This window comes from Oncorhynchus kisutch, linkage group LG20 (assembly GCF_002021735.2).
Source record: "Oncorhynchus kisutch isolate 150728-3 linkage group LG20, Okis_V2, whole genome shotgun sequence".
NCBI classification, from domain to species: domain Eukaryota; kingdom Metazoa; phylum Chordata; class Actinopteri; order Salmoniformes; family Salmonidae; genus Oncorhynchus; species Oncorhynchus kisutch.
This window is the reverse complement of record NC_034193.2, coordinates 16328704-16355202: the sequence shown is the minus strand read 5'-3', so window position 1 is coordinate 16355202 and position 26499 is coordinate 16328704. Positions and strand designations below refer to the sequence as shown.

The following is a 26499-nucleotide window of genomic DNA, read 5'->3' as shown; positions in this document are numbered from 1 at the left end:
TGATACCTGCTATTGCAGCAGTAGTGCTTACTCTCTTCTGTCAGAAAACACATCCTTCTGTGAGTTACAGTTGAGTGATTGCCTACCTACTTATTTTGGGATAAAATTAATCTTCAGTTTGCCGTTGTTTATGAGAAACGCTATTTTATAGGACTACTTTGAAAGTAATGTCGTCATGAAACAAGATGGCGAATGCTTAGTCTCGGTTTGTAAATGCTGTCCTGTTCAACTGCACCCAGGTTGAAAAACAATAGGAACTACTGTGTTCCTGTAGAGCAGATACAATGGCTTGGTAGCAATTAGATCTCCCACTAAACCTGGTGTCTCCGGACAGTCTTTGTTGGCCCAGATCAATCATTGATCAAATGCTGGTACAGAGCGTTTTAGATCTCAGCTAACTGAGTATTGGTACGAAGATGACTTATTTAATTTGAGTTTAGCTACAGTATGAATACCCATCTACCCACAGTTATCCACGATTCAAAACACCATCAAGGCTACACAATATATTGTTTAACTGTAATGACGAACCCAGCATAATTAACTCCCTAGAGTATATCTTTTTGGAGACGTTTCCACCTGCAGGAACCAGAGATGCTACACAATCAATTACATCGCTGACATTCATTTTATTATAGTTCTGTGTTATCATTTGATTTAGTTTATATTTTCAGTAATCAACGTATGATTTTAGAGTGAAATGGGATACCACCTTGTTGTTCCATTCATCACTCAGTCAGTGTATAACTCCACATCTTTGAGGTTTAATTTATATGCACACAAAAACATAATACCTAATGGGTTGTTCCAACCTCCTTGCTCCAAAATACTTTTTCATGTATTACATTTAATAATGTTATTATTATTTTTCTCCCAATTTCTTGTGGAACGACCCTAATTCTAAAATGCCATCGCTGTTTAGTGAAATCGTACACGAGGTAAACTAATTGAATATGTCAGAGAACCTCAGCACTGTCACTTCTCATCTTAATGCTTCACAGTCACCTTGGTGACGAGAGGGGGGAAAAATCAAAGGCACAGAGAGAGCAGAGACATTAGAGCAAATCCTTCAGGCTCTGTGAAAGCCAATTACCGGTATTTGCCAACTGAAAGCTCAGTTTGAATGTGTGAAAGCCTGGTGTGCGTGTGTGAGGAAGAGGGGGAAAGAAACAGGGGGGGGGGGTGTCTCTATTGCCTTCCATTAGACCAAGCATTGGCCTTACTCATTGTACTCTAGATATTTATCCTAATATCTCTATATTCTCAGCGAAAAGGATCCGTTTGAGATTTATGCGATAAGACAGTACGGTTGTGTGGACCCTTTTTTAAAACTCAGAAATTATTCTGGAAATGATTAAGTTTCTTACATTCAACAGTTTCATTGTAATCCAAATATCAGCTTCACTTATTTTTCACTTAGACTATGATGAAACATATATTGCTCATCAAATAACATCAGATTTAATTAGTCACATGCTTTGTAAACAGCAGGTGTGGACTAACAGTGAAATGTTTACTTACAGGCCTTTCCCCAACGATGCAGAGAAAAATATAATCGAGTCTATAATAGAGAAGTAAAACACGTAATAATAAATACACAATGAGTAACGAGCACTTGGTTCTATACACAGGGTATCAGTACCTAGTCAATGTGAAGGGGTACGAGGTAATTGAGGTAGATACTGTACATATAACTAGGAATAAAGTTCGCTAGTACAGCGTTTGAACTTAAATAACAACAAATATTCCCCCCCTTATATAATATATGACTGTATCTACCCATGGCTGTGTCCCCCAGGATGGGCACATTCGTGACCCTGGCAGAGGTGCTGGAGGCCCGGGGGTCACCTCTGGAGGAGGATGAGGTGTGGCGTCTGCTTTTGGGCACCGCCGAGGCCTTAACGGACATCTCCCACAAAGGTACCTTGGGCACATTTATATCCAATTGTTGACCCATGAAAATACCCACTGGCAGTTGCTAAAAGGGTCTTTAGGTCTTAAAGGGATTGCTCATGGCCCATTAAACATTTGTCCCATGTTTGCAGACCTCAAAGTGGTCTAATATCCCATGACTTCTGTTGTTACATGCCTCTTTATGCATTAGAAGAAATAGGCCTCAAACCCGAAATGAATGGGAAAGATAGGCACCATCATATCGTGCTCTGACAAACGTACCTTTTTGGAGTGAGTTATTCCTATAACCATGCAGACATGCAAGTTAATAGTATGTCTTTTGTCTTGTTGTCAGGTCCTGGTAACATGTGCAGTGTACTGAGCCCCGGCTCTATGTTACTGTCAGCCAGTGGGAACCTTGCTTTTAAAAGCTGTGCCCGGTCTGGGGACCTGGGCTCCTTCACTGCTCCAGAGGTACAGGATGGACACGCTGCCTCCAACAGGACAGCCTCAGAAAAGGTCATCAATAAATCCTGCTCTTAGAGTAATCATAATAATAATAATAGATGTATTTTATATAGCGCTTTTCATTACAAGTAGAATGTATTGAATTTACAAATGTAAAAAAATGACGTAATTGTATATCACTACTAGCGTAGTTCCAGATCTGTCTGTGCTGTCTGGAAAACACCTATGGTTATTGGCATGACATCTCACCACTGTTTTGGTTCTTGACTTTTGGTTTTACATGAATTCCTCTGGAAGGATTTTACTCATTTTTGTGTGTTTTTTTTTCTTCTCCAGATGGTTGTATATTCCCTAGGAATGACCCTCTACTGGTCCGTTGATTATCAACTACCTCAAAACCAGCCCATTCAGCTGAGTGGCAAACTGAACAATCTGTTGCTGAGCATGTGTGAGGACACGGTCCAGAGACGAGCGGATCTCGTGACTGTGCTGGAGACCTGTGACCAGCACATCAAGACTGCTCAACTGCCCCCACCAGAGAAGCTCATCAAACAGCTAGTAGAAGATGTGTTTAGGGACTCTGTGAGTTCACCCACATTCCCTTTTGTTTATGAAATGCACCTCTAGTCAGTATAGGTATCACTGTACCTACCTGGCTGTTGTGTATGCAAAACCCTGGTCTACAGGTATACATTTGGCAGTCATACATGAGTCATTATCTCTTCATTTTGTCCCGTTGTTATCGATACGCTGAAATTGAGATCGGTCTTGCCCAGTTTGGTATAGGGCGGCGCACAATTGGCCCAGCATCGTCCGGGTTTGGCGGTGTAGGCCGTCATTGTAAATAATCATTTGTTCTTAACTGACTTGCCTAGTTAAATAAAGCGTCCGTTGAAGCAGCGGTGGGGGAGACATGAAGTCATTAACTTGAGCTTTTAGCTCTGTATGTCTTCATTTTCGATTAGGGTAATACCACAGCACCCCGCTGATTTCTTAGTGATGTACACTAAAGCATGCCAGGGGTTACCCTACACTCCATGTGACATCCAGCACGATGACATTATAAGGTCAAAGTTCCTAGAAATACGTTGGCATCCATATTGTGACACTACGGACTCTTGGCTGGCTAAACCTCTATCTAGGCGGCGATCTGAAGCTGGGTTTGTGACATATTTTTAAGGATTGGTCAGTGCAACTTTTCTAATTCAGTAGCTGCAATTTTATTTGGTTTTCTAGGTCAATCATGTGTCTATGGCTGAGAATGGTCCTCAACTTACTGACCGGAGTCAGATGGTCAGAGAGAGGATTCACAGTTTCTCAGGAAGTGCCTCGTACCATAACTCTACCTGGGCGCTGAGAAACAGAAGCAACTCAACATTCCAAGTCGAGCTCAGCAGAGGGTAAGAACCTAGCCGGCGCCTTTCAAACAACAAAGGCTAATTTTGACCCTAATACACAAAGTATCAGCTTTACAAATGTGTTTTTTTTTAAGGGATAGTTCACCCAACAGTCTGTGGACAATAAATTAAAGAATCCATGTATTCTTTTTTTCTTACAGAATTGCCCAGGGGTTACGTCACAGAGAGAGTTACTGCAGCTATCAATTCCGTAACCCCTGTAGCCCCTACCTGGATGGTTTTCGCCGTGGCAGCATCAGACCTATACCATATGTGTATCTGAACGAGTCCACTGTCAGTCTTAATGAAAAGAAAGCCAAGGTATGATATCATAGAGAGTCATGTGACATTTTGGGTTGAAATACCAGAAGATATAGTATATATATATGTATATGTATTTATATGCATACACTTGTGGATTAGGCTATTTCAGCCACAGCATGTTGCTGACAGGTGTATAAAATCGAGCACACCGCCATGCAATCTCCATAGACAAACATTGGCAGTAGAATGGCCTTACTGAAGAGCTCAGTGACTTTCAACGTGGCACCATCATAGGATGCCACCTTTCCAACAAGTCAGTTTGTCAAATTTCTGCACTGCTAGAGCTGCCCCGGTCATCTGTAAGTGCTATTATTGTGAAGTGGAAACGTCTAGGAGCAACAGTTTGGGGAAACGTCTTGTGGCAACAGTTTGGGGAAAGTCGTTTCCTGTTTCAGCATGACAATGCCCCTGTGCACAAAGCAAGGTCCATACAGAAATGGTTTGTTGAGATTGGTGTGGAAGAACTTGACTGTTCTGTACAGAGCCCTGGCCTCAACCCCATCGCACACCGTATGCGAGCCAGGCCTAATCGCCCAACATCAGTGCCCGACCTCACTAATGCATTTGTGGCTGAATGGAAGCAAGTCCCCACAGCAATGTTCCAACATCTAGTGGAAAGCCTTCCCAGTGGAGGCTGTTATAGCAGCAATGGGGGGACCAACTCCATATTAATGCCCATGATTTTAGAATGAGATGTTCGACGAGCAGGTGTCCACATACTTTTTGTCACATAGTGTAGTTCTTAACTTTTCCCTCTTTTTTTATGTGCAGGATGTGGGTCCAGAGTTTTTTCGAATGTTAGATGAGCCACTGGTTGTCTTGGAGCTGCCCGGATCCATTGTTGTAATTATGACTTTTCATCATCAAGAACTCCATTATCAAATGCTTTTTTTTTACATCATCACAACTATCACCAGCCGGTCTATCTATTAATCACTATCTTTCTGTCTGCCAATCCAGTCAAAGAAAGGGAAGTCTCACTCCACTATGAGGGAGCTGAGTGTGGTCATGCCAAACGGACAGAGCATCCTGGTCAAGTGTGACGTCAAGTCAGAAGGAGGGGATGTCTTTGATATGATTGTTGCCCACTCCAACCTGGTTGAACACCTCTACTTCGGCCTTGCTTACATTGATGGTAATTGACCAGGTTCACTAAGTGTTTTTGTTTTGAATGGCTCTTGTCCGCTACCTGCTGATTTGTTGCTATTTAACTACAGTTCTGAAAAAGTCTTTACATGGTGGATGTGTTAAACATGTCACTCTTTTTCATCTTGTCTCGGTTTTTAGATAATGAGTTTTTCTTCCTGGACAATGACACAAAGATATCCAAGGTTGCCCCCCATAGTTGGAAGAAAGTGCCTACGTCCACGTTTGTCCTTTTCTTCAGGGTCAAATTCTTTGTCCACGACATCGCTCTACTTTTGTAAGTACAGTACGACACATCCTCCTATGCTCACACTGTGTCGTATTGAAGGACGACCTATAGAATCCATAGAGGTCAGGCAACATGGTCCACCGATTTCTCTATGTAAGCATATTGTGGGGTTTTTGGCAGGCACAAGCTGACTCGTCACCAGTACTACCTACAGCTGAGGAAAGATATACTGGAGGACAGGTTGTCCTGCCATGAAGAGACAGGCCTATATCTGGGTGCCTTGGCTCTCCAAGCAGAGTATGGAGACTGCATGCCTGAGGTGTTTGCTACTTTTTATTTTAGTTATATGGTCATGAAGTATCTTTGATATGCTGTATCGCACAATTGTCACATGATTGGTCAAGGTCTAGGCGGATTGATCTGCATACTTAAGTATCAATTGCCTTGTTAGCATTTTGTAATATTAGCTCTGGAAATGTTATAGTTGAGTGATGACTAACTTTGTCTGATCTTTTCTAAAGGTTTATGGGAGGAACTACTATCGACCAGACCAGTACATTGCCAAGAGCGTCATGGAGAAAAGAGCCCTGCCTTACCTAAAGGAGGAGTTGCTACGGTTACATGCCAACAACTCCACGATGAGTACCGACGAGTCTGAGATTGAGTTCCTCAAGGTAACATGAACCAATGAAAACACTTCATAGAGTTCTACGTTTTATATCGTTATATTCATGTTATTAGTTTCATACTCAGTGGACTGATATTTGAATCATTACACCAAAAGGCTGTGGCACCTGCACAGTGGATTACTGGTGAACATATGGTAATATAGTATATTACATAAATGTTTGGCTTGTATTCTTAGCCAGTGTGGTAAACTTGCACATCGGCAGTTCCCGGTTTCCACTAGATTCCACAGCCACAAAGTCAAATTTCATAAAAAATCATGAAAACAAAATTAGCTTCTTGGTCTTAATTTAAGGTTAGGGTGGGGCATAAGGTTAGGAGTGTAGTTAGGGTTAAAATAAAATGTAATAAAGAGAAATTGTAGAAATAGGCGTGGTTTATGACTTTGTGGCTGTGGAAGCTAGTGACGACCCAGTTCTAACATCTAACTTCCTTCCCAGGCCACCCAGCAGCTTCCTGAGTACGGTGTTCTGTTCTACCGCGTGGGGCGCGAGAAGAAGCCAGTCATCGGAGAGCTGATCCTCGGAGTGTGTGCCAGAGGAGTCATAGTGTATGAGGTTAAAGATAGCTCTCGCTCCACGAGTCAGACATTCCACTGGTGGGAAACAAGCAGTATCTCCTCCTCTGTGAGTATTATGCCTTAGATAATGCATAACTCCGTTTTTTTAAAGTGGCACTCCAATCTCCTTTTCATCTCAAAAAATAAAATCAGGTGTTAATCCTGATTTACTTGACAAAAGGCACATCTCAATAGGTGGTCCAGGTATCCTCATGACATGGCACAAGTGGGGGATCCTTTCCTTTCTTTTCCCCCCCTCTTTTATTCAAATATATTCTTTTACCCCCTTTTTCTCCCCAATTTCGTGATATCCAATTGGTAGTTACAGTCTTGTCCCGTTGCTGCAACTCCAGTATGGACTTGGGAGAAGCGAAGGTCGAGAGCCATGCGTCCTCCGAAACACGACCCTGCCAAGCCACACTTGTTCTTGACACACTGCTCGCTTAACCCGGAAGCCAGCCGCACCAATGCGTCGGAGGAAACACCGTACAACTGGCGACCGTGTCAGTGTGCATGCGCAGGAGTCGCTAGAGCGCGATGGGACAAGGACATCCCGGCAAAGAAACAAGGAAACCCCTCCCCTAACCCGGACGAAGCTGGGCCAGTTGTGGGCCGCTTCATGGGTCTCCCGGTCGTGGCCGGCTACGACACAGCCCGGGATCGAACCCCCCTGGCCTTTACCCTTTTTGTTCTCTATTGCTTCTCTATTGTTCTTCAAGCAAGGAGGGAGGCCGATGACATAACGGATTTCCATCAGACCAACTCCTTGAAGTTTGCAGTTGTGTTTAAAATGCACTATTATGCTCAATGTATTTTTTTTGACCATTTTAGTGTGTGTATTTACTGTATTTATACTTGGGATATTAGTTTTCAGCAGTAAAAGTATTTTCTTTTTTTATTCCCGGAGATTCATTTTAATAAAGAAAACTGAGGAATATTGAAAGTGAATATAGTTGACTGTAAAGTGTTTGTTTAGTCAGTGAATTTTGTAGCTGTTGTTTTGTTGGATTGTTATGTCTGTAAATACCTTAACCCCACCTCGCCCTCTGTCCCGCCACAGTGCCGGAAATTTGTCATCGAGAGCAGAGGGAGCGCGAGAAAGCACACCTTTGTCACCGAGAGATCCAAGACGGCCACGTACCTGTGCAACCTCTGCTCTGCCCAGCACAAGTTTCACAATGAGATGAACTCTCGCCAGCTCGGACACAGTCTGGCCTCAGGTCAGAACATTTTATGATGACATCATAACTGGTAAAGTCACATGGTCAAGAAAAAACTCCTGGCCCAAACCATAACCACTTCTACATTCCTGTAAATAGTGTCCCAGTGACAGCTAGTTCTGATTCTATACAGTTTGTGTCCTGTTCTTGGTGAATCTTTTTTTGCCAGACCCTTCAGCCATATACAGTATATAGCTAATAAGCTATATATCTCGCTAATGTACCATCTGGGCTTATTGATAGGCCAAACAGAAACTTCTGGATCATTGGATTATAGCACAGTTATTGGATCTACATCTAACTTGATTTCATTATAGCCACCTTTGACCAACCTTGATTTGAACGAAAGAGCCCTTTTTTCTTTCCAGAGGACAACATAGTGCAATATGCGGCAGTGTGTCAGGCACAGAACAGCCGGATGAACAGGAACTCTGAGACCGTACTGACAGACAGCGGTCTGACCAAACCGCAGGACGGCTCCATGACCAAACTGTGTGATGACATCGCCGCCAAGATCGAGGCGCGGATCAAACAGCACCGTGTCCTCCACGAGCAGGGGTAGGAGTGATGGAGAGCATACCCGCTGGGCACAGGCGCCAGTTCAACATCTATTTTTGAATTACATTTGGTTGACTTGTCAACTAACGTGACTTCAACGTGAAATCAACAAATGTCACCATGTCACTGGATTTAGGTTCAAATTTGGGTGGAGAAAAAAAAGACAAAATCCCCTTATGTTGATGACTTTATGCAAATTCACTTGATTTAACGTCATCACATTGAATTGTTTTGTTGAAACGACATGGAAACAACGTTGATTCAACCAGTTTGTGCCCAGTGGGTAAAGTATCCTTCCCTGTATTATCTCTGTCCGTATACACTACTGTACATTCCTTTGCATTGTAAGTATTTCTATTTCCCTGCGTGTTGTAAGTCATTTCTCCCTGTATCATTTTCAGCAGAAGGAGGCCATTGCCTGGGAACCTGTCTCCAGCCCTGTCTCGTGGGTCTGGGAAGTGTGGGTCAGAGGTCAACCCCATGTCCTCAGCAGGCAGAGGTATGGATAGATGATCAGCTCCTAAGAAAATTAACCTCTTAACACTGGGTAATCAGGTACAGGATCAAGTGTTCACATTCTGGAAGCGTTCCAAATCCGAGCACCGTGCGGAAGACATCCTCGTAACCGTTGTAGTAGCCTGTCAGTATCATCCACAGAGATACGGGTTTCTTATGAGGTGCTGCGGTCAATGTACAGTCATGCGTTAAAAGGTAGCTGCGGTATTTCTGTCAACAGATGTTTTTGCCCAAATGAAGAGAGTCATACCAGAGAGAGAAGTCATTTGTGTGTGCTTAAAGAAAGACCCGAAGCTCGGCGTCGGTGAGTTCATCGCTTACAACATTTAGTCATATATCCATTAAAGGATATGTTTTAGAATAGAACTAAAATGGAAAAGTACTTTTATCTATTCAGGTGTTGTGATAGTTGGAGAAGACACGGTGGGGAAGTATGACCTGGGTGTCTTCATAGCATCCATCGTGCGGGGAGGACCAGCGGATAAAGATGGCCGCATCAGACCAGGTAGGTGACTAGGTTTTATTTCTGGGCTTGTCTTCACAAGGCTCACACCGGATTATGACGCCTGGGCACATTGGTGAAAAATAGCCTTGCATGCCAGGTTTATTTTTAAGTTCTCATGTGAGCTTTTTCTCTTGACACTGCCGGTTAATTAGTCATGACTAGGGCCCTATCTACACTCTTAGGGAAAAAATGGTGCCATCTAGAACCTTAAAGTGTTCTTCGGCTGTCCCCATAGGAGAACCCTTTGAAGCACCCTTTTTGGTGGCAGGTAGAACCCTTTTGTTTCCAGGTAGAACCCTTTCTACATGGAACCCAAAAGGGTTCTACCTGAAACCAAAAAGGGGTCACCTGGAACCCAAAAGGGTTCACCTGGAACCAAAAAGGGGTCACCTGGAACCAAAAAGGGGTCACCTGGAACCAAAAAGGGGTCACCTGGAACCAAAAAGGGGTCACCTGGAACCAAAAAGGGGTCACCTGGAACCAAAAAGGGGTCACCTGGAACCAAAAAGGGGTCACCTGGAACCAAAAAGGGGTCACCTGGAACCAAAAAGGGTTCTACCTGAAACCAAAAAGGGGTCACCTGGAACCAAAAAGGGGTCACCTGGAACCAAAAAGGGTTCTACCTGAAACCAAAAAGGGGTCACCTGGAACCAAAAAGGGTTCTACCTGAAACCAAAAAGGGTTCACCTGGAACCAAAAAGGGTTCTACCTGAAACCAAAAAGGGGTCACCTGGAACCAAAAAGGGGTCACCTGGAACCAAAAAGGGGTCACCTATGGGGACAGCCAAATAACCCCTTTGGAACTGTTTTTACTGAATGTAAAATCACTACGTTTATTTTCAGCAGACTTAACATGTGTAGATATTTGTATGAACATAACAAGATTCAACAACTGAGACATAATCTGAACAAGTTCCATAGACAGAAGAAATGTAATAATGTGTCCCTGAACAAAGCGGGGGTCAAATTCAAAAGTAACAGTCAGTGTCTGGTGTGGCCACCAGCTGCATTATGTACTGCAGTGCATCTCCTCCTCATGGACTGCACCAGATTTGCCAGTTCTGGCTGTGAGATGTTACCCCACTCTTCCACCTAGGTACCTGCAAGTTCCCGGACATTTCTGGGGGGAATGGCCCTAGCCCTAGCCCTCACCCTCCGATCCAACAGGTTCCAGGTGTGCTCAATGGGATTGAGTTCTGGGCTCTTCGCAGGCCATGGCAGAACACTGACATTCCTGATTTGCAGGAAATCACACCCAGAACGAGCAGTATGACTGGTGGCATTGTCATGCTGGAGGCTCATGTCAGGATGAGCCTGCAGGAAGGGTACCACATAGGGGAGGAGGATGTCTTCCCTGTAACGCACATTGCCAGCAATGACAGCAAGCTCAGTCCAATGATGCTGTGACACACCGCCCCAGACCATGACAGACCCTCCACCTCCAAATCGATCCCGCTCCAGAGTACAGGCCTCGTTGTAACGCTCATTCCTTTGACGATAAACGCGAATCCGACCATCACCCCTGGTGAGACAAGACCGCGACTCGTCAGTGAAGTGCACTTTTTGCCAGTCCTGTCTGGTTCAGCAACGATGGGTTTGCCCATAGGTGACGTTGTTGCCGGTGATGTCTGGTGAGGACCTGCCTTACAACAGGCCTACAAGCCCTCAATCAAGCCTCTCTCAGCCTATTGAGGACAGTCTGAGCACTGATGGAGGGATTGTGCGTTCCTGGTGTAACTCGGGCAGTTGTTGTTGCCATTCTGTACCTGTCCCACAGGTGTGATGTTCGGATGTACCGATCCTGTGCAGGTGTTGTTACACGTGGTCTGCCACTGCGAGGACGATCAGCTGTCCGTCCTGTCTCTCTGTAGCTCCGTCTTAGGCGTCTCACAGTACGGGAATTGCAATTTATTGCCCTGGCCACATCTGCAGTCCTCATGCCTCCTTGCAGCATGCCTAAGGCACATTCACACAGATGAGCAGGGACCCTGAGCATCTTTCTTTTGGTGTTTTTCAGAGTCAGTAGATAGGCCTCTTTAGTGTACTAAGTTTCATAACTGTGACCTTAATTGCCTACCGTCTGTAAGCTGTTAGTGTCTTAACTACCGTTCCACAGGTGCATGTTCATTAATTGTTTACGGTTCATTGAACAAGCATAGGAAACAGTGTTTAAACCCTTTACAATGAAGATCTGTGAAGGTATTTGGATTTTTAGAAATTATTTTTGAAAGACAGGGTCCTGAAAAGGTGACGCTTCTTTTTTTGCTGAGTTTAGATGCAACTCCCAGTCTATTTTCGTATCCCCTATTTCTATGGTCTTTACACATCTGAAGGAATTGGATAGGGGCTAAGGGTAACTGTTGATTCTGGACCAGGACTAGGTGGATACCAACAAAATGATGATTTATATGAAATGTTGTGGTGATGTTCTCCCTCAGGTGGGCGTCTGATCTCTCTGAACCACACCAGTCTGGAGGGCATGACCTTCAGTGAGGCTGCAGAGGTCATGCAGAACAGCCCACAGGAGGTCACACTCATCGTGACCCAGCCCAAAGGTACTGGAAGTGCGTATATACAGTACCAGAGAATGCCAAGAGTGTGCAAAGCTGTCAAGGCAAAGGGTGGCTACTTTGAAGATTCTGAAATATATCAAATATTTTGATTTGTTTACACTTTTTTTTGGGTTACTACATGATTCCATATGTATTATTTCATAGTTGTGATGTCTTCACTATTATTCTACAAAATAGTAAAAATAAAGAAAAACCCTGGAATGAGTAGGTGTGTCCAAACTTTTGACAGGTACTATATATCTCTGCTCTGTTCAGGCTCATTTACTTTCCGTGATAAACCATATATTTTAAGTCAACCGGCTTTTCAGCTAGATGTTTTAGTTAGAGCTCCAAATGTGAATGTACTTTTTCGTCCTCTCTGGATCATCACTACATACATGGCCAGGCTTTCGTTATTAGTTCATAATTCCACATTTAAACTTTTATTACAATGTGGATTTTTTTGGTGTGTTTTTGTTGATGTTTCTTTACAGTTTCCTCGACACCCAACAACGTGAAATCTCCGCTATTGAAGAACTACGAGTCCCAGACCACTTTGAGGACTAACGTGCTCTCTGGGGAGGACGACCTGGATGAGATCGTGTCTGTCATGTTGACCCCAAAGACTGGCAGTAGATTGCAACTCCCTGATGTACGCATCCTCAACGCTCAGGTAACCAATGGCTACTGACCATCATCTCCTCCATGTTAAGGACAATACTCTACATGTGCTAAGATTGGGGAACAATTGTATTCATTTTGTACACAAACAAGACAACGAACATTAGCAATCAACTCTACATAATGTCAATTAAATCAACGAATAGAAACAAATACAATACAATCGTGCCTTTGTTGTGAATTGTATCATCCATCTTAATCTCATCATGAACTCTTATTCCATATCCATTATCCAGGACTGCCGCTCCAGGTCTCCTTCCACAAACTGCTTCAGGGGTGGTGAGATCTCTGTGGAGCTGAAGAAGAAAGCTGGAGTAGGTTTAGGGATCAGTATCGCTGTAAGTTAACTATTTCATGTCTATCTCCCTAGGACAGCACTAGAAATGACTGTTATACACATGATATAACCTCACACTCCGGCCAGAAAAACATTTCCCACCCAATACCCCAAGAGAGGGCCAGACACGCTCCCATTTTTTCCTCAACATCTGATCTGAGATCAGTGATCTCACACCATTGTACGGAAGGGGTTTATTTTACTGGTCAGTGGTACTATAGAAAGATGGACCTACTGTACTTAAGTCTGGGATGGACAAATTAGTCTAGTCAGGAAGTCAGGTGCTTCTGTGTCTCTGGGTAGTAATCCTTTAGACCCCTGGGGTTAATCACTTGGAGAGGGAGGAGCTGGAGCTGGACCCACTAGAGCCTGCAGAGAGAAAGGGAGAGAGAAAGGGAGCAGAGAGAAAGGGAGCAGTAACAGCCTTCCGAGACGTCATTAAAATGCCTGTTAATTCTCATTAGGCCTGACTGGGATTCGGATGATGTGAAGGTGGATCAGGGATGAAAGCATCCCACACCACACTCCTGGTGTATCTGTTGGCAGACATTCTATTTGTTTACCCCCTATGTGTGAGAGACAGAGCGATAGATTGTAAGATCGTATAAACATACTATATTCCTTTTAATCTTGATACATCCCTCTCACCTAGCAGCCTGAGGGCTCTATTTTCGGCTGGCGTGAAGCCAGCGCAATTGTCAAACACACGCCCTATTAAAACCGGCGCTCTTCTGTTTTCAAACCGTAGGGCAAGGATTGGTCATTTACATGTCTTATATGAGCTTGCTTGCGCAGAGGTGGGCGGGGTGTGTCCTTAAAAACGTGACCCAAAGTGGCAATTTCAGGCAGCGCTGGTGGGGGTATTTAAGACCAACCAAAGCTGATCTTACCGGTAACGCGGTTGGTTTTGGCATGGATTTGGACAGTGGAATTGGACACGGCTTATCCAGCCGTGACGCCAAAGATGTGCTTTTAGTGCCCGTTTCATCTGATTGAAAAACCAATCATAACCTCCCCTCCTCTCAATGAAGACCATTTTCTTTTGTCCTGCCTAATGCGTTTGCCAAGTAGGAAAGACGATTATAAAGGGTTTGACTCGTGAGACCACATCCAGTCATTCTTAAATCACCAAAGCATTATTAAAATGTTTTTATTTGTTTCTATGTGGGGTTAGGGTTAGTTTGTACGTTATTTTAACCTGCTCTTTTTCTTTTTTTTGCTTAAATAACCCTCCCTGTATCCTACTGTATATGCCCATCATGGAACTAGACATGAGATGATCCGGTCACACTCGTATTTAGAAACATTTAAGTTATTTTCCTGTAACAATTGCTTGTTTTCCCCATTTCATTTTTTTATAAAAGCCCTTTAAGCTACACTTACCCTACTTGAACAAAAACTGGTTCAACAGCAATGTGTCTGCTGTCTTCCTGATCCTGGCAATGCATTAGTCAAGTACCCATAAAATGTTTCTAAGTGGTCTACTTGTGAGGCTTTTGCAGTATTCACCATTCACATAAGCCAACCTGCCGTGCATACTTTATTACAAACTCCATTTTCAAAGAGCGCCTCTTGTCTGGTTACCAAAGACGGGCTGCTCCAAACTTATTTAAGTCATTTAAGGCCCTATCAACGGTGTCTGGCTTATTGAGGACGTGCTCAACATGTATAATTCAATTTACGGTAGCCTAGGATGTTTTATTTCAGAGGAAAGTACACCGCGTAAAGGCCTATACTCGTTAAATCCAATTGCAACCATGTTGACTGTCAACGCTCCGAACATATTGAGCAAACATTGCATTTATTATTACTGTTGCTATTTATTATTATTATTATTATTATTACTATTACTCATTACTGTAGCCTATGCTATTTAATCAACTGTATCGATCCACAATGAACCGGGAAGAGAATATTCCGTGCCCCCAGCCCGAATTACTGTTGATGACAACTCAAAGACCTTCAATAACCTACAGAACATGAGACAACGGCATGCAGTATTAACCCATGATCGATTGGCCAGTGATTGACCAAGCCCTCGTCGATTGGCCAGTGATTGACCAAGCCCTCGTCACACCTATAATTGATTTATTCGTCAAAACCCTGTCCTTTTGCGGCACTGCCAGCTATTGCGCTCATAATTCCCGCAGTGAAAATAGCACAAATATTCCCTACACACCCCTGAAACTGTAGCTCTACTGCCAGAGCTAAGATTTACCATGGCGTTCGGTTTGTTAAAGTAGAGCCCAGAGAGTAGAGACTTATTATATTAGCATGAAAATAATATGGGGAATTAACCCTTTATGGTGGTACATTGTCATATTAAGCCACTTCAGCAAATAGTCAGACATGCAAATGTTATTGATGGTGTACAGTATATTGATAAACTTACATTTCAACCGAGACTGTCATGTTGTTGGATAATAACCTTGTGTTTCTGATTTGTCAGGGTGGTGTGAACACAGGCCTGCGTCATGGAGGTATATACATCAAAAGCCTAGTCTGTGGAGGGGCTGCTGAGCAAGATGGCCGCATTCAGTCAGGTACAGTATAATGCTGAACAAGCGCTACTCTGTTACAGTAAAGCACCTGGAATAATAATGACATTTAGAAGAACATTATACTGGATTATTGCTGCACAAATTGAATTTAGATGAGTGAGATTTTGTGTGCTTGCATCTAACAGGTGACAGACTGCTGAAAGTTGATGGAATCAGGTTTCAAGGGTTCACATATCAGCAGGCTGTGGAATGTCTGGCAAAAACAGGAAAGGTAAAGGAACATCAATATCTCAGCTGCAACACCAGGGCAAGGCAACACCAGGGCAAGGCAACACCAGGGCAAGGCAACACCAGGGCAAGGCAACACCAGGGCAAGGCAACACCAGGGCAAGGCAACACCAGGGCAAGGCAACACCAGGGCAAGGCAACACCAGGGCAAGGCAACACCAGGGCAAGGCAACACCAGGGCAAGGCAACACCAGGGCAAGGCAACACCAGGGCAAGGCAACACTAGGGCAAGGCAACACCATCATCGTTTTGCCTCTGCGTTGGCCTTTAACCGAACTGTGTACAAAACTGAGTGCAAACAAACACTGACATATTAACATGTGTTCTGATTATGTGCTGTTTATCTTGTGCAATGTGAATATACCTGTGTATATACAGTACATTCTTAGAACAAAAGGTGCTATCTAGAACCTAAAAGGGTTCTTTGGCTGATCTCATAAGAGAACCCTTTGAAGAACCCTTTTTGGTTCCAGGTAGAACCCTTTGCGTTCCATCTAGAACTATTTCCACAGATGGTTCTACCCGGACCCTAAAAGGGTTTTAACAGGAATCAAAAATGGTTCTCCTATGGGGACAGCCGGAGAACCGTTTTGGAAGCCTTTTTTCAAAGAGAGTAGTTTAAAACTAGTTTCTGAAAGGTACAGACTAATGAGAAGCATTAACTGTTGTTTGTCTTTATGTAACCGTTTCCTGTCCAAGGTGGTGACCCTGGTCCTGGAGAGGGAGAACATGAACAGCCTGCCCTGGGTGTCTCTGAGCCCAGACACAGGGTGCCACCTCTCCCCTCAGAGTTCCCACCGGGACATCACCCAGAAGAGGAATAACAGCTGCCCTGCCGTCATCACCCCCTTCTTGGTCAAGCCCAAGGACTACAGCTTCGTGTCTGACAGTAAGGGATAGTATATCATCGACAAGGGAACTTTAGTGTAAGGGGAACACTGGCGCTTCGAGGGACTGAGCTCAGAAGCATTGTCCCTGACTGAAGGAGGCATTAGAAATCAGCCAGACGAACAGGAGAAATCTGTTTAAACAAACTGACAAAAAATGACCAGCAGATGGTGTAAAAACAAGCAAGCACACCCACTGACAGGCAACTAAACCATCTTATCAGTATAGTGTGAGTGAATACAGTAGGTATATTAGGCTTTTGTGAGAGAGAGTGTTACCTTTGACAGCTACCCAGTCTGGATCCACGGTCCAAGCCTCCCAAGGTGAACTCTGACACACTTCAATCCCCTAACCCCTCCACCCTACAGGGAACACTTTGGAGGTGACCTTGAATAAGAGGCTGAATGGCTTGGGCTTCAGCTTCCTGGTCCCTGAGCTCGAGCCCTCGAAAGGAGACTCGGGCAGTGGTCTTGTCCGGATCAAGAAGCTTTTCCCTGGCCAGCCAGCGGAAGAGTGTGGGCAGATCCAGGAGGGAGACGTCATCCTGGCAGTCAATGGAGAACCGCTGAAGGGATTGTCCTACCAGGTAAATATAGACGCAGACTGGTGTGACGTAATACGATTGTTCAACCGTAGCTCCAGGTGGGAGTTGGCATGCTGTATATGGGGGTGGGTGGGAGCGTTGGAAGACAGAGATATTGTGGAAATTGTAGTGTAAGAGAGAGGGTTTTTGTTTCACTCCGTGTGATTGATCTGTTCAATATTTCTGTATCACCACTCATTATCTTATAGGCTTATAAGGCTTACTATACATTATTATGGCCATTTATCAGTCCATAATTGTGGATGTGACAGTGAGTGACGGTTGTCTCTCTGGCATGTAGAGGGTGGTCACGCTTCTGAGAGGCTCTCCTCCTGAAGTCCGGTTGTCTCTGTGCCGTCCTGCTCCAGGTAAACACATATACACATTCGGATGCAGGTTGATGTTTATTGCCATGAGTCTTGTCCTGGAGAAAGAACAGAGCGATTTTCTCTTAGATAGGCAAGCTGCAAAGTAGAAATTGGTTTTATTCATGAAAATTAAGACTAGCTTTTTAGTCTTAATTTAAGGTTAGGGTTAGGCATTAGGGTTAACAGTGTGGTTAGGGTTAGGCATTAGGGTTAACAGTGTGGTTAGGCATTAGGTTAACAGTGTGGTTAGGGTTAGGCATTAGGTTAACAGTGTGGTTAGGCATTAGGGTTAACAGTGTGGTTAGGGTTAGGCATTAGGTTAACAGTGTGGTTAGGGTTAGGCATTAGGTTAACAGTGTGGTTAGGGTTAACAGTGTGGTTAGGGTTAGGCATTAGGTTAACAGTGTGGTTAGGGTTAGGCATTAGGTTAACAGTGTGGTCAAGGTTAGACATTAGGGTTAACAGTGTGGTTAGGGTTAGGCATTAGAGTTAACAGTGTGGTTAGGGTTAGGCATTAGGGTTAACAGTGTGTTTGGGTTAGGCATTAGAGTTAACAGTGTGGTTAGGGTTAGGCATTAGGGTTAACAGTGTGGTCAAGGTTAGGCATTAGGGTTAACAGTGTGGTTAGGGTTAGGCATTAGGGTTAACAGTGTGGTTAGGGTTAGGCATTAGGGTTAACAGTGTGGTTAGGGTTAGGCATTAGAGTTAACAGTGTGGTTAGGGTTAGGCATTAGAGTTAACAGTGTGGTCAAGGTTAGGCATTAGGGTTAACAGTGTGGTTAGGATTAGGGTTAGGCATTAGGGTTAACAGTGTGGTTAGGGTTAGGCATTAGGGTTAACAGTGTGGTTAGGGTTAGGCATTAGAGTTAACAGTGTGGTTAGGGTTAGGCATTAGGGTTAACAGTGTGGTTAGGGTAAGGCATTAGGGTTAACAGTGTGGTTAGGGTTAGGCATTAGGGTTAACAGTGTGGTTAGGATTAGGGTCAGGCATTAGGGTTAACAGTGTGGTCAGGGTTAGGCATTAGAGTTAACAGTGTGGTCAAGGTTAGGCATTAGGTTAACAGTGTGGTTAGGGTTAGGCATTAGGTTAACAGTGTGGTTAGGGTTAGGCATTAGGTTAACAGTGTGGTTAGGGTTAGGCATTAGAGTTAACAGTGTGGTTAGGGTTAGGCATTAGGGTTAACAGTGTGGTTAGGGTTAGGCATTAGAGTTAACAGTGTGGTCAAGGTTAGGCATTAGGGTTAACAGTGTGGTTAGGGTTAACAAATCAAATCAAATTTATTTATATAGCCCTTCATACATCAGCTGATATCTCAAAGTGCTGTACAGAAACCCAGCCTAAAACCCCAAACAGCAAGCAATGCAGGTGTAGAAGCACGGTGGCTAGGAAAAACTCCCTAGAAAGGCCAAAACCTAACATTTATATTGCCCTTTAAATATTTGACATGACTTGAATGTGGTTAACAGTGTGGTTAGGGTTAGGCATTAGGGTTAACAGTGTGGTTAGGCATTAGGTTAACAGTGTGGTTAGGGTTAGGCATTAGGGTTAACAGTGTGGTCAAGGTTAGGCATTAGGGTTAACAGTGTGGTTAGGGTTAGGCATTAGGGTTAACAGTGTGGTCAAGGTTAGGCATTAGGGTTAACAGTGTGGTTAGGGTTAGGCATTAGAGTTAACAGTGTGGTCAAGGTTAGGCATTAGGGTTAACAGTGTGGTTAGGGTTAGGCATTAGGGTTAACAGTGTGGTTAGGGTTAGGCATTAGGGTTAACAGTGTGGTTAGGGTTAGGCATTAGGGTTAACAGTGTGGTTAGGGTTAGGCATTAGGGTTAACAGTGTGGTTAGGGTTAGGCATTAGAGTTAACAGTGTGGTTAGGGTTAGGCATTAGAGTTAACAGTGTGGTCAAGGTTAGGCATTAGGGTTAACAGTGTGGTTAGGCATTAGAGTTAACAGTGTGGTCAAGGTTAGGCATTAGGGTTAACAGTGTGGTTAGGGTTAGGCATTAGGGTTAACAGTGTGGTTAGGGTTAGGCATTAGGGTTAACAGTGTGGTTAGGGTTAGGCATTAGGGTTAACAGTGTGGTTAGGGTTAGGCATTAGAGTTAACAGTGTGGTTAGGGTTAGGCATTAGAGTTAACAGTGTGGTCAAGGTTAGGCATTAGGGTTAACAGTGTGGTTAGGGTTAGGCATTAGAGTTAACAGTGTGGTCAAGGTTAGGCATTAGGGTTAACAGTGTGGTTAGGGTTAACAAATCAAATCAAATTTATTTATATAGCCCTTCATACATCAGCTGATATCTCAAAGTGCTGTACAGAAACCCAGCCTAAAACCTCAAACAGCAAGCAATGCAGGTGTAGAAGCACGGTGGCTAGGAAAAACTCCCTAGAAAGGCCAAAACCTAACATTTTATATTGCCCTTTAAATATTTGACATGACTTGAATGTGGTTAACAGTGTGGTTAACAGTGTGGTTAGGGTTAGGCATTAGGGTTAACAGTGTGGTTAGGGTTAGGCATTAGGTTAACAGTGTGGTTAGGGTTAGGCATTAGGGTTAACAGTGTGGTCAAGGTTAGGCATTAGGGTTAACAGTGTGGTTAGGGTTAGGCATTAGGGTTAACAGTGTGGTCAAGGTTAGGCATTAGGGTTAACAGTGTGGTTAGGGTTAGGCATTAGAGTTAACAGTGTGGTCAAGGTTAGGCATTAGGGTTAACAGTGTGGTCAAGGTTAGGCATTAGGGTTAACAGTGTGGTTAGGCATTAGGGTTAACAGTGTGGTTAGGGTTAGGCATTAGGGTTAACAGTGTGGTTAGGGTTAGGCATTAGAGTTAACAGTGTGGTTAGGGTTAGGCATTAGGGTTAACAGTGTGGTTAGGGTTAGGCATTAGGGTTAACAGTGTGGTTAGGGTTAGGCATTAGGGTTAACAGTGTGGTTAGGGTTAGGCATTAGGTTAACAGTGTGGTTAGGTTTAAAATCAGATTTTATGACTTTGTGGCTGTGCCTCCAGAACAACATCCATGATGAAAAACACTAACCTGCTATCCGGACAGGGCAGACAACATAATCCAATTTACAGTTCTTCCTTTCACAATGTAATGTCAGCATAGCTTTAATTCATTTAAATGTTACCTTTTTGTAAGACAAATTTTCATCTTTCACACCTAAAGAAGTTGTCTTTTTATGCAGAGGCATCAAACTGCATGTATTTCTCATTCCTTCCCTTCCCATTTTGATATCTTCCAAGGAGTTCTGCCTCCCATTGAAACGTTGTTTGGCACCTGAGTGATGTCACACCACAGTACGTGAGCACCAATGGGAGTTCAGGAATATACTTCCTGAAAGACAGAGAGGAGATCTTCGAGGAGCAGGACAGGGGAAGATCTGTCCAGATGAAAGAGTAGGACCGGGGGAGACGCCTGGCCCTCCCTACCTTGTAGCAGAGCCCTGGGCCTGACCTGACGGATTACAGAACCCACCTGGATGGTGGGTGGATGGGCAGTACCAGCACTGCAAGACATATCACAAGATACCTCATAATGTCAGATTCAGTTTAAAGATTGCAAAAATGTCACCTGAATATTTATGAAATTATTATTTTCAGCATCTCTGCGTTCTATGAGTCAGAGGGGTTGGATGAGTCGCCCTGCAGACAAGAACCAACTGTGTCATGTTACAACAGCCAGGAGGCACTGCTGAGGTCAAGAAAAGGTGAAGAAAATGCTAAACGATGGAAATCTCTTGCTACTTAGGTAAATAATAGTTTGTTTAAAATCTAGTGACATTAATGTATGAAATATATATATTCGGATCAAGGCAATTATTATTATTTTTTTTTCACCTTTATTTAACCAGGTAGGCTAGTTGAGAACAAGTTCTCATTTGCAACTGCGATGACCTTTTCTCTTTTCCAAGATTCTGTTGAACACCAGAAGAGGCGAAAGAGTTGGTTGGACTGGGGGCGTGGGGGTTCTACAGTGTGAACCCTTGACGATAAGGAGAGAACTATTAAACAAGCTCAGTTGGTTTGAAGGTGAGGGGGACTGTATGGTGAGGGGTTCTGTGAACTGTGTGCTTTTCCCTGAATACGGATGTGGTTTCAGTTCTGGCACAGAAAGACAAGACGGTATACAAACATAGAAAAGGTGTATGGTTGAGGTACTATGGTCACATAGGGAGGCCTGATATAGGAGCAGGACTTAACCACCGTCCTGCTTTAATAACCTGATAATAGCCTGATAGTCACCCGTGTGTCACAAAGTGACGTCATTTTGAATATTGAGTATCTCCCGGTGTGTTTATGGTAGAGACTTACCGTTTCTTGCAGCTCAATCCCCTCTTTCCGCTGATATAAGGTTTGCACCTATTTCATAACATGGGGCTTGTGAAAGCTGCCTTTATTATTTATTTTTTACACATGAGAGGATCCAGACAAGAAAATCACTTTTTCTATTTAATTGAAAATCAAACTCAAATCTTACTGCAGGCAATACCATCAGAATCTCACCCCAGATCACCTCCCATGAAGGGCATAAAGCATGCGCTATGGTCAAGTTCATATAGTATGCAATGTAGGTCAAGTCACCAAAAGTGCAAACGTTTAGTATGCGGGAAAAGGGTACAGCCTGGCGGTCTTTGTAAAGCAATGCATTTCCTTCTCCATACGCATTACCTTGTGTGCATCCTCCACATGCGCCATCGATCTCTCACTCGTTTGCAATAGGAATGGGAAATGGGTAAATAAGTTTAACGTTTCTGTGTCTTATTTCAAAAAACAAACTTGATAATTTGAAGGCTCTGATTGCTAGAGTCGTTTTAAGGTGTCAGTCTTGACAATCTGTTTACCCATTTTGTGACTCACTACCAAAACCAGATGTGACTGGTTTCAAATGGCCAAGAGAGGTCATGTACTCTCTTACTCCTGTCTAGTGGACAAACTGGGAATCAGGCAGGGGATATATTCACATAACTGGGTAGGCAGAGGCTTCTGCTTTCTCCTCATATGAATGTCATTTTTGTAATATGAAACATTATTCCTGTAATATGGAACATTATTCCTGTATGACGAAAAAAGTTAAAGGAAACCCTGTATATTTCAGGGTTCTGTAATGTTTCTGACACATTTATCAGATACCCTCAGTTCTTACCTTTTCTAACTATTAACAATTTGTTTGTAAGATTTATCGTTTTGAAACCGAAATGGTATTATTCTTTATGAGGGTAGTATACAATATTATGCATCGTTTACAAAATGCCACTAGAGGGAGCCAGAGTTGAACAGGTTTTAAATACACCTCACTGTTATGTAGGGTTGTTCAGCAACAAAACCGACGGGTGCTCAACTAAGGGGAAAAACAGACTGGGTTGGCTTAGATCGTTGATAAAATGTAAACTATATTTTGTCTCCAATGTTTATTTAAAACATAAAATAAAATTGCACAATGAGCACTTGTTGTCTCAAATACATTTTTACAGTTGTTGGTGCACCTCAGCCACACTCAAGGTACTAAACGACATCATAACCGCCATCGATAAAAGACAGTACTGTGCAGCCGTCTTCATCGACCTTGCCAAGGCTTTCGACTCTGTCAATCACCATATTCTTATCGGCAGACTCAGTAGCCTCGGTTTTTCGGATGACTGCCTTGCCTGGTTCACCAATTACTTTGCAGACAGAGTTCAGTGTGTCAAATCGGAGGGCATGCTGTCCGGTCCTCTGGCAGTCTCTATGGGGGTGCCACAGGGTTCAATTCTCGGGCCGACTCTTTTCTCTGTGTATATCAATGATGTTGCTCTTGCTGCGGGCGATTCCCTGATCCACCTCTACGCAGACGACACCATTCTATATACCTTCGGCCCGTCTTTGGACACTGTGCTATCTAACCTCCAAACAAGCTTCAATGCCATACAACACTCCTTCCGTGGCCTCCAACTGCTCTTAAACGCTAGTAAAACCAAATGCATGCTTTTCAACCGGTCGCTGCCTGCACCTGCATGCCCGACTAGCATCACCACCCTGGATGGTTCCGACCTAGAATATGTGGACGTCTATAAGTACCTAGGTGTCTGGCTAGACTGCAAACTCTCCTTCCAGACTCATATCAAACATCTCCAATCGAAAATCAAATCAAGAGTCGGCTTTCTATTCCGCAACAAAGCCTCCTTCACTCAAGCCGCCAAGCTTACCCTAGTAAAACTGACTATCCTACCGATCCTCGACTTCGGCGATGTCATCTACAAAATGGCTTCCAACACTCTACTCAGCAAACTGGATGCAGTCTATCACAGTGCCATCCGTTTTGTCACTAAAGCACCTTATACCACCCACCACTGCGACTTGTATGCTCTAGTCGGCTGGCCCTCGCTACATATTCGTCGCCAGACCCACTGGCTCCAGGTCATCTACAAGTCTATGCTAGGTAAAGCTCCGCCTTATCTCAGCTCACTGGTCACGATGGCAACACCCATCCGTAGCACGCGCTCCAGCAGGTGTATCTCACTGATCATCCCTAAAGCCAACACCTCATTTGGCCGCCTTTCGTTCCAGTACTCTGCTGCTTGTGACTGGAACGAATTGCAAAAATCGCTGAAGTTGGAAACTTTTATCTCCCTCACCAACTTCAAACATCAGCTATCTGAGCAGCTAACCGATCGCTGCAGCTGTACATAGTCTATTGGTAAATAGCCCACCCTTTTCACCTACCTCATCCCCATACTGTTTTTATTTATTTACTTTTCTGCTCTTCTGCACACCAATATCTCTACCTGTACATGACCATCTGATCTTTTATCACTCCAGTGTTAATCTGCAAAATTGTAATTATTTGCCTACCTCCTCATGCCTTTTGCACACATTGTATATAGACCCCCCCTTTGTTTTCTACTGTGTTATTGACTTGTTAATTGTTTACTCCATGTGTAACTCTTTGTTGTATGCTCACACTGCTATGCTTTATCTTGGCCAGGTCGCAGTTGCAAATGAGAACTTGTTCTCAACTAGCCTACCTGGTTAAATAAAGGTGAAATAAAATAAAATAAAAAAATAGCTGGCCATTTTTTTTGCCGTAGTAGCATAGACGTGACATCAGTCAAAACACCTCAAAACAAGAACAAGTTCAAAACGAGCTGAAACTAGGAACTTACGATTCACCACCCGGTCATTTTCTTGTCATTGTTGACAAGAATCTGAAACGGTCTATCTAGCCATCCAGAACCATAACAACACACGGCCTTCTGCCCCCTTTGAAGTGGACACATCGTTTTCGTGACGTTGCCAGCCGACCAGTCTATATATCCCCCTGGCGGTGTTCATGAGTAGAGATCAGGTCATCAGAGTAAAACCTTGACAGTGGTAAGCCAGTTAAGGTGTGACCTGGGGTTAGTTAGGTGAAGTACTTTGGCCAATATCCACTGATACAGGGATCACATCTATTTAAGGTCGAGCAGAACAGAGCTCTTACAGAGTGATCTCAGGCTTTCGCTGCTTGCTAGTGCAGCTATCAATTCACACATACGCTGTTAAAACATACTAGTTAAATGGATCCCAGATTTGAACTAATATTTACATAATGCCCAGGGCCAGATGGCCTGCCCTCTACCTTTTACATTTACATGTATTATTCATATATTATTATTTATTTATTCAACAGTGTATATTATAGCCTGCAGGGTGATCTCGGACAGATTGCACCACTAATGCAGTGCCTAATCAAAGAAAAGGTAACCAAATAACACTAATTATTTGAGCCATAAAGGTATTGTCCACTGGGAGGCAGCATAGGGTTAAAAACGATTCACTTCCCTCTGCTGTCCCTATCTCATCTCTCCTTTGCCTCAAACTTAGGTTGGTTGGGGAAAGTCTTACCAAAGATGTCTCACTAAGAAGTCGTTTTGCTAGATTTTTGGTTTGTAACTGATCTTTTCCTCTCTTTACAGACGGAGCTACAGAACGCCATATGGTGCAGCGTGGTGACAGCCCCTGAAACACATGAAATGAACGTTACGTCTGACTGTTGATACACTCATACGTTCATCTTTGAATTAACTCCTACCTCTGTTTAGTCTAAACGTCTGCAGGATCCCACTGATTCTGACATGGTCCTTAGAGCCACACTGCATGATGGGTACTGAGTGGCAAAGGCCTAAATTAGTAGCAGTTCAACCATGTGGATGTCTAGCTGTGACAGGCACAACAAACATAAGATTCTGGTCTTGTTTCTAAATTCTACTGTATTAAAGACCTCTTTTAGACATCATCGGCGGTCTTGTGTGTGTGTGTGCGTGTGTGGCGAGGACATTCTCACCTTTACTGTTAAGGTAAGGCTACAAGTTCTACCAACTAAATATAATCTAGCACTCTGGTACCCTGTAAACCATGATCCATGTTGTATTCTACATGAGTCAAGTGTAATGGAGTCCATTGCCCATGTTGTGAAGGGCTGCTGTTCATACAAGGATTTGTACATTGCTAGACATGACTGCCTTGTTACCTCAACACCGGGGCCCCCGCACATTGACTCTGTACCGGTACCCCCTGTACATAGCCCCGCTATTGTTATTTACTGCTGCTCTTTAATTATTTGTTACTATTATCTCTTTTTTTTGTGGTATTTTCTTAAATCTGCATTGTTGGTTAAGGGCTTATAAGTAAGCATTTCACTGTAAGGTATTTCACGCTTGTATTCAGCGCTTGTGACAAATAAAATTTGATTTGATTTGTTGACCAGATAGCCAGCGAGGTGAGACGAGTAGTCTCACCAACAGCACACGTGCTGGAATTATTGTGTAAGGGGAAGCTGGTTTGATGTTGA

The 26499-nt window shown here is 43.6% G+C and overlaps 1 protein-coding gene across 1 annotated transcript; it reads left to right on the top strand.

Annotated features, from left to right (window-relative positions):
• Positions 1-1799: 1799 nt before the first annotated feature.
• On the top strand, positions 1800-26231 carry LOC109865971 (tyrosine-protein phosphatase non-receptor type 13-like). Its single transcript, XM_031799900.1, has 28 exons — positions 1800-1920; positions 2249-2412; positions 2698-2943; positions 3598-3761; positions 3920-4079; positions 4854-4925; positions 5043-5217; positions 5370-5505; positions 5638-5776; positions 5979-6131; positions 6585-6770; positions 7764-7923; positions 8292-8481; positions 8883-8980; positions 9218-9301; positions 9395-9502; positions 11941-12057; positions 12549-12727; positions 12972-13073; positions 15522-15615; positions 15759-15844; positions 16561-16750; positions 17118-17335; positions 17634-17700; positions 20937-21175; positions 21294-21441; positions 21605-21722; positions 25625-26231. The coding sequence occupies exons 1-25, from the start codon at positions 1800-1802 to the stop codon at positions 20972-20974; spliced, it is 3447 nt and encodes a 1148-aa protein (XP_031655760.1). The 3' UTR covers positions 20975-21175; positions 21294-21441; positions 21605-21722; positions 25625-26231.
• The last annotated feature ends 268 nt before the right edge of the window (positions 26232-26499 follow it).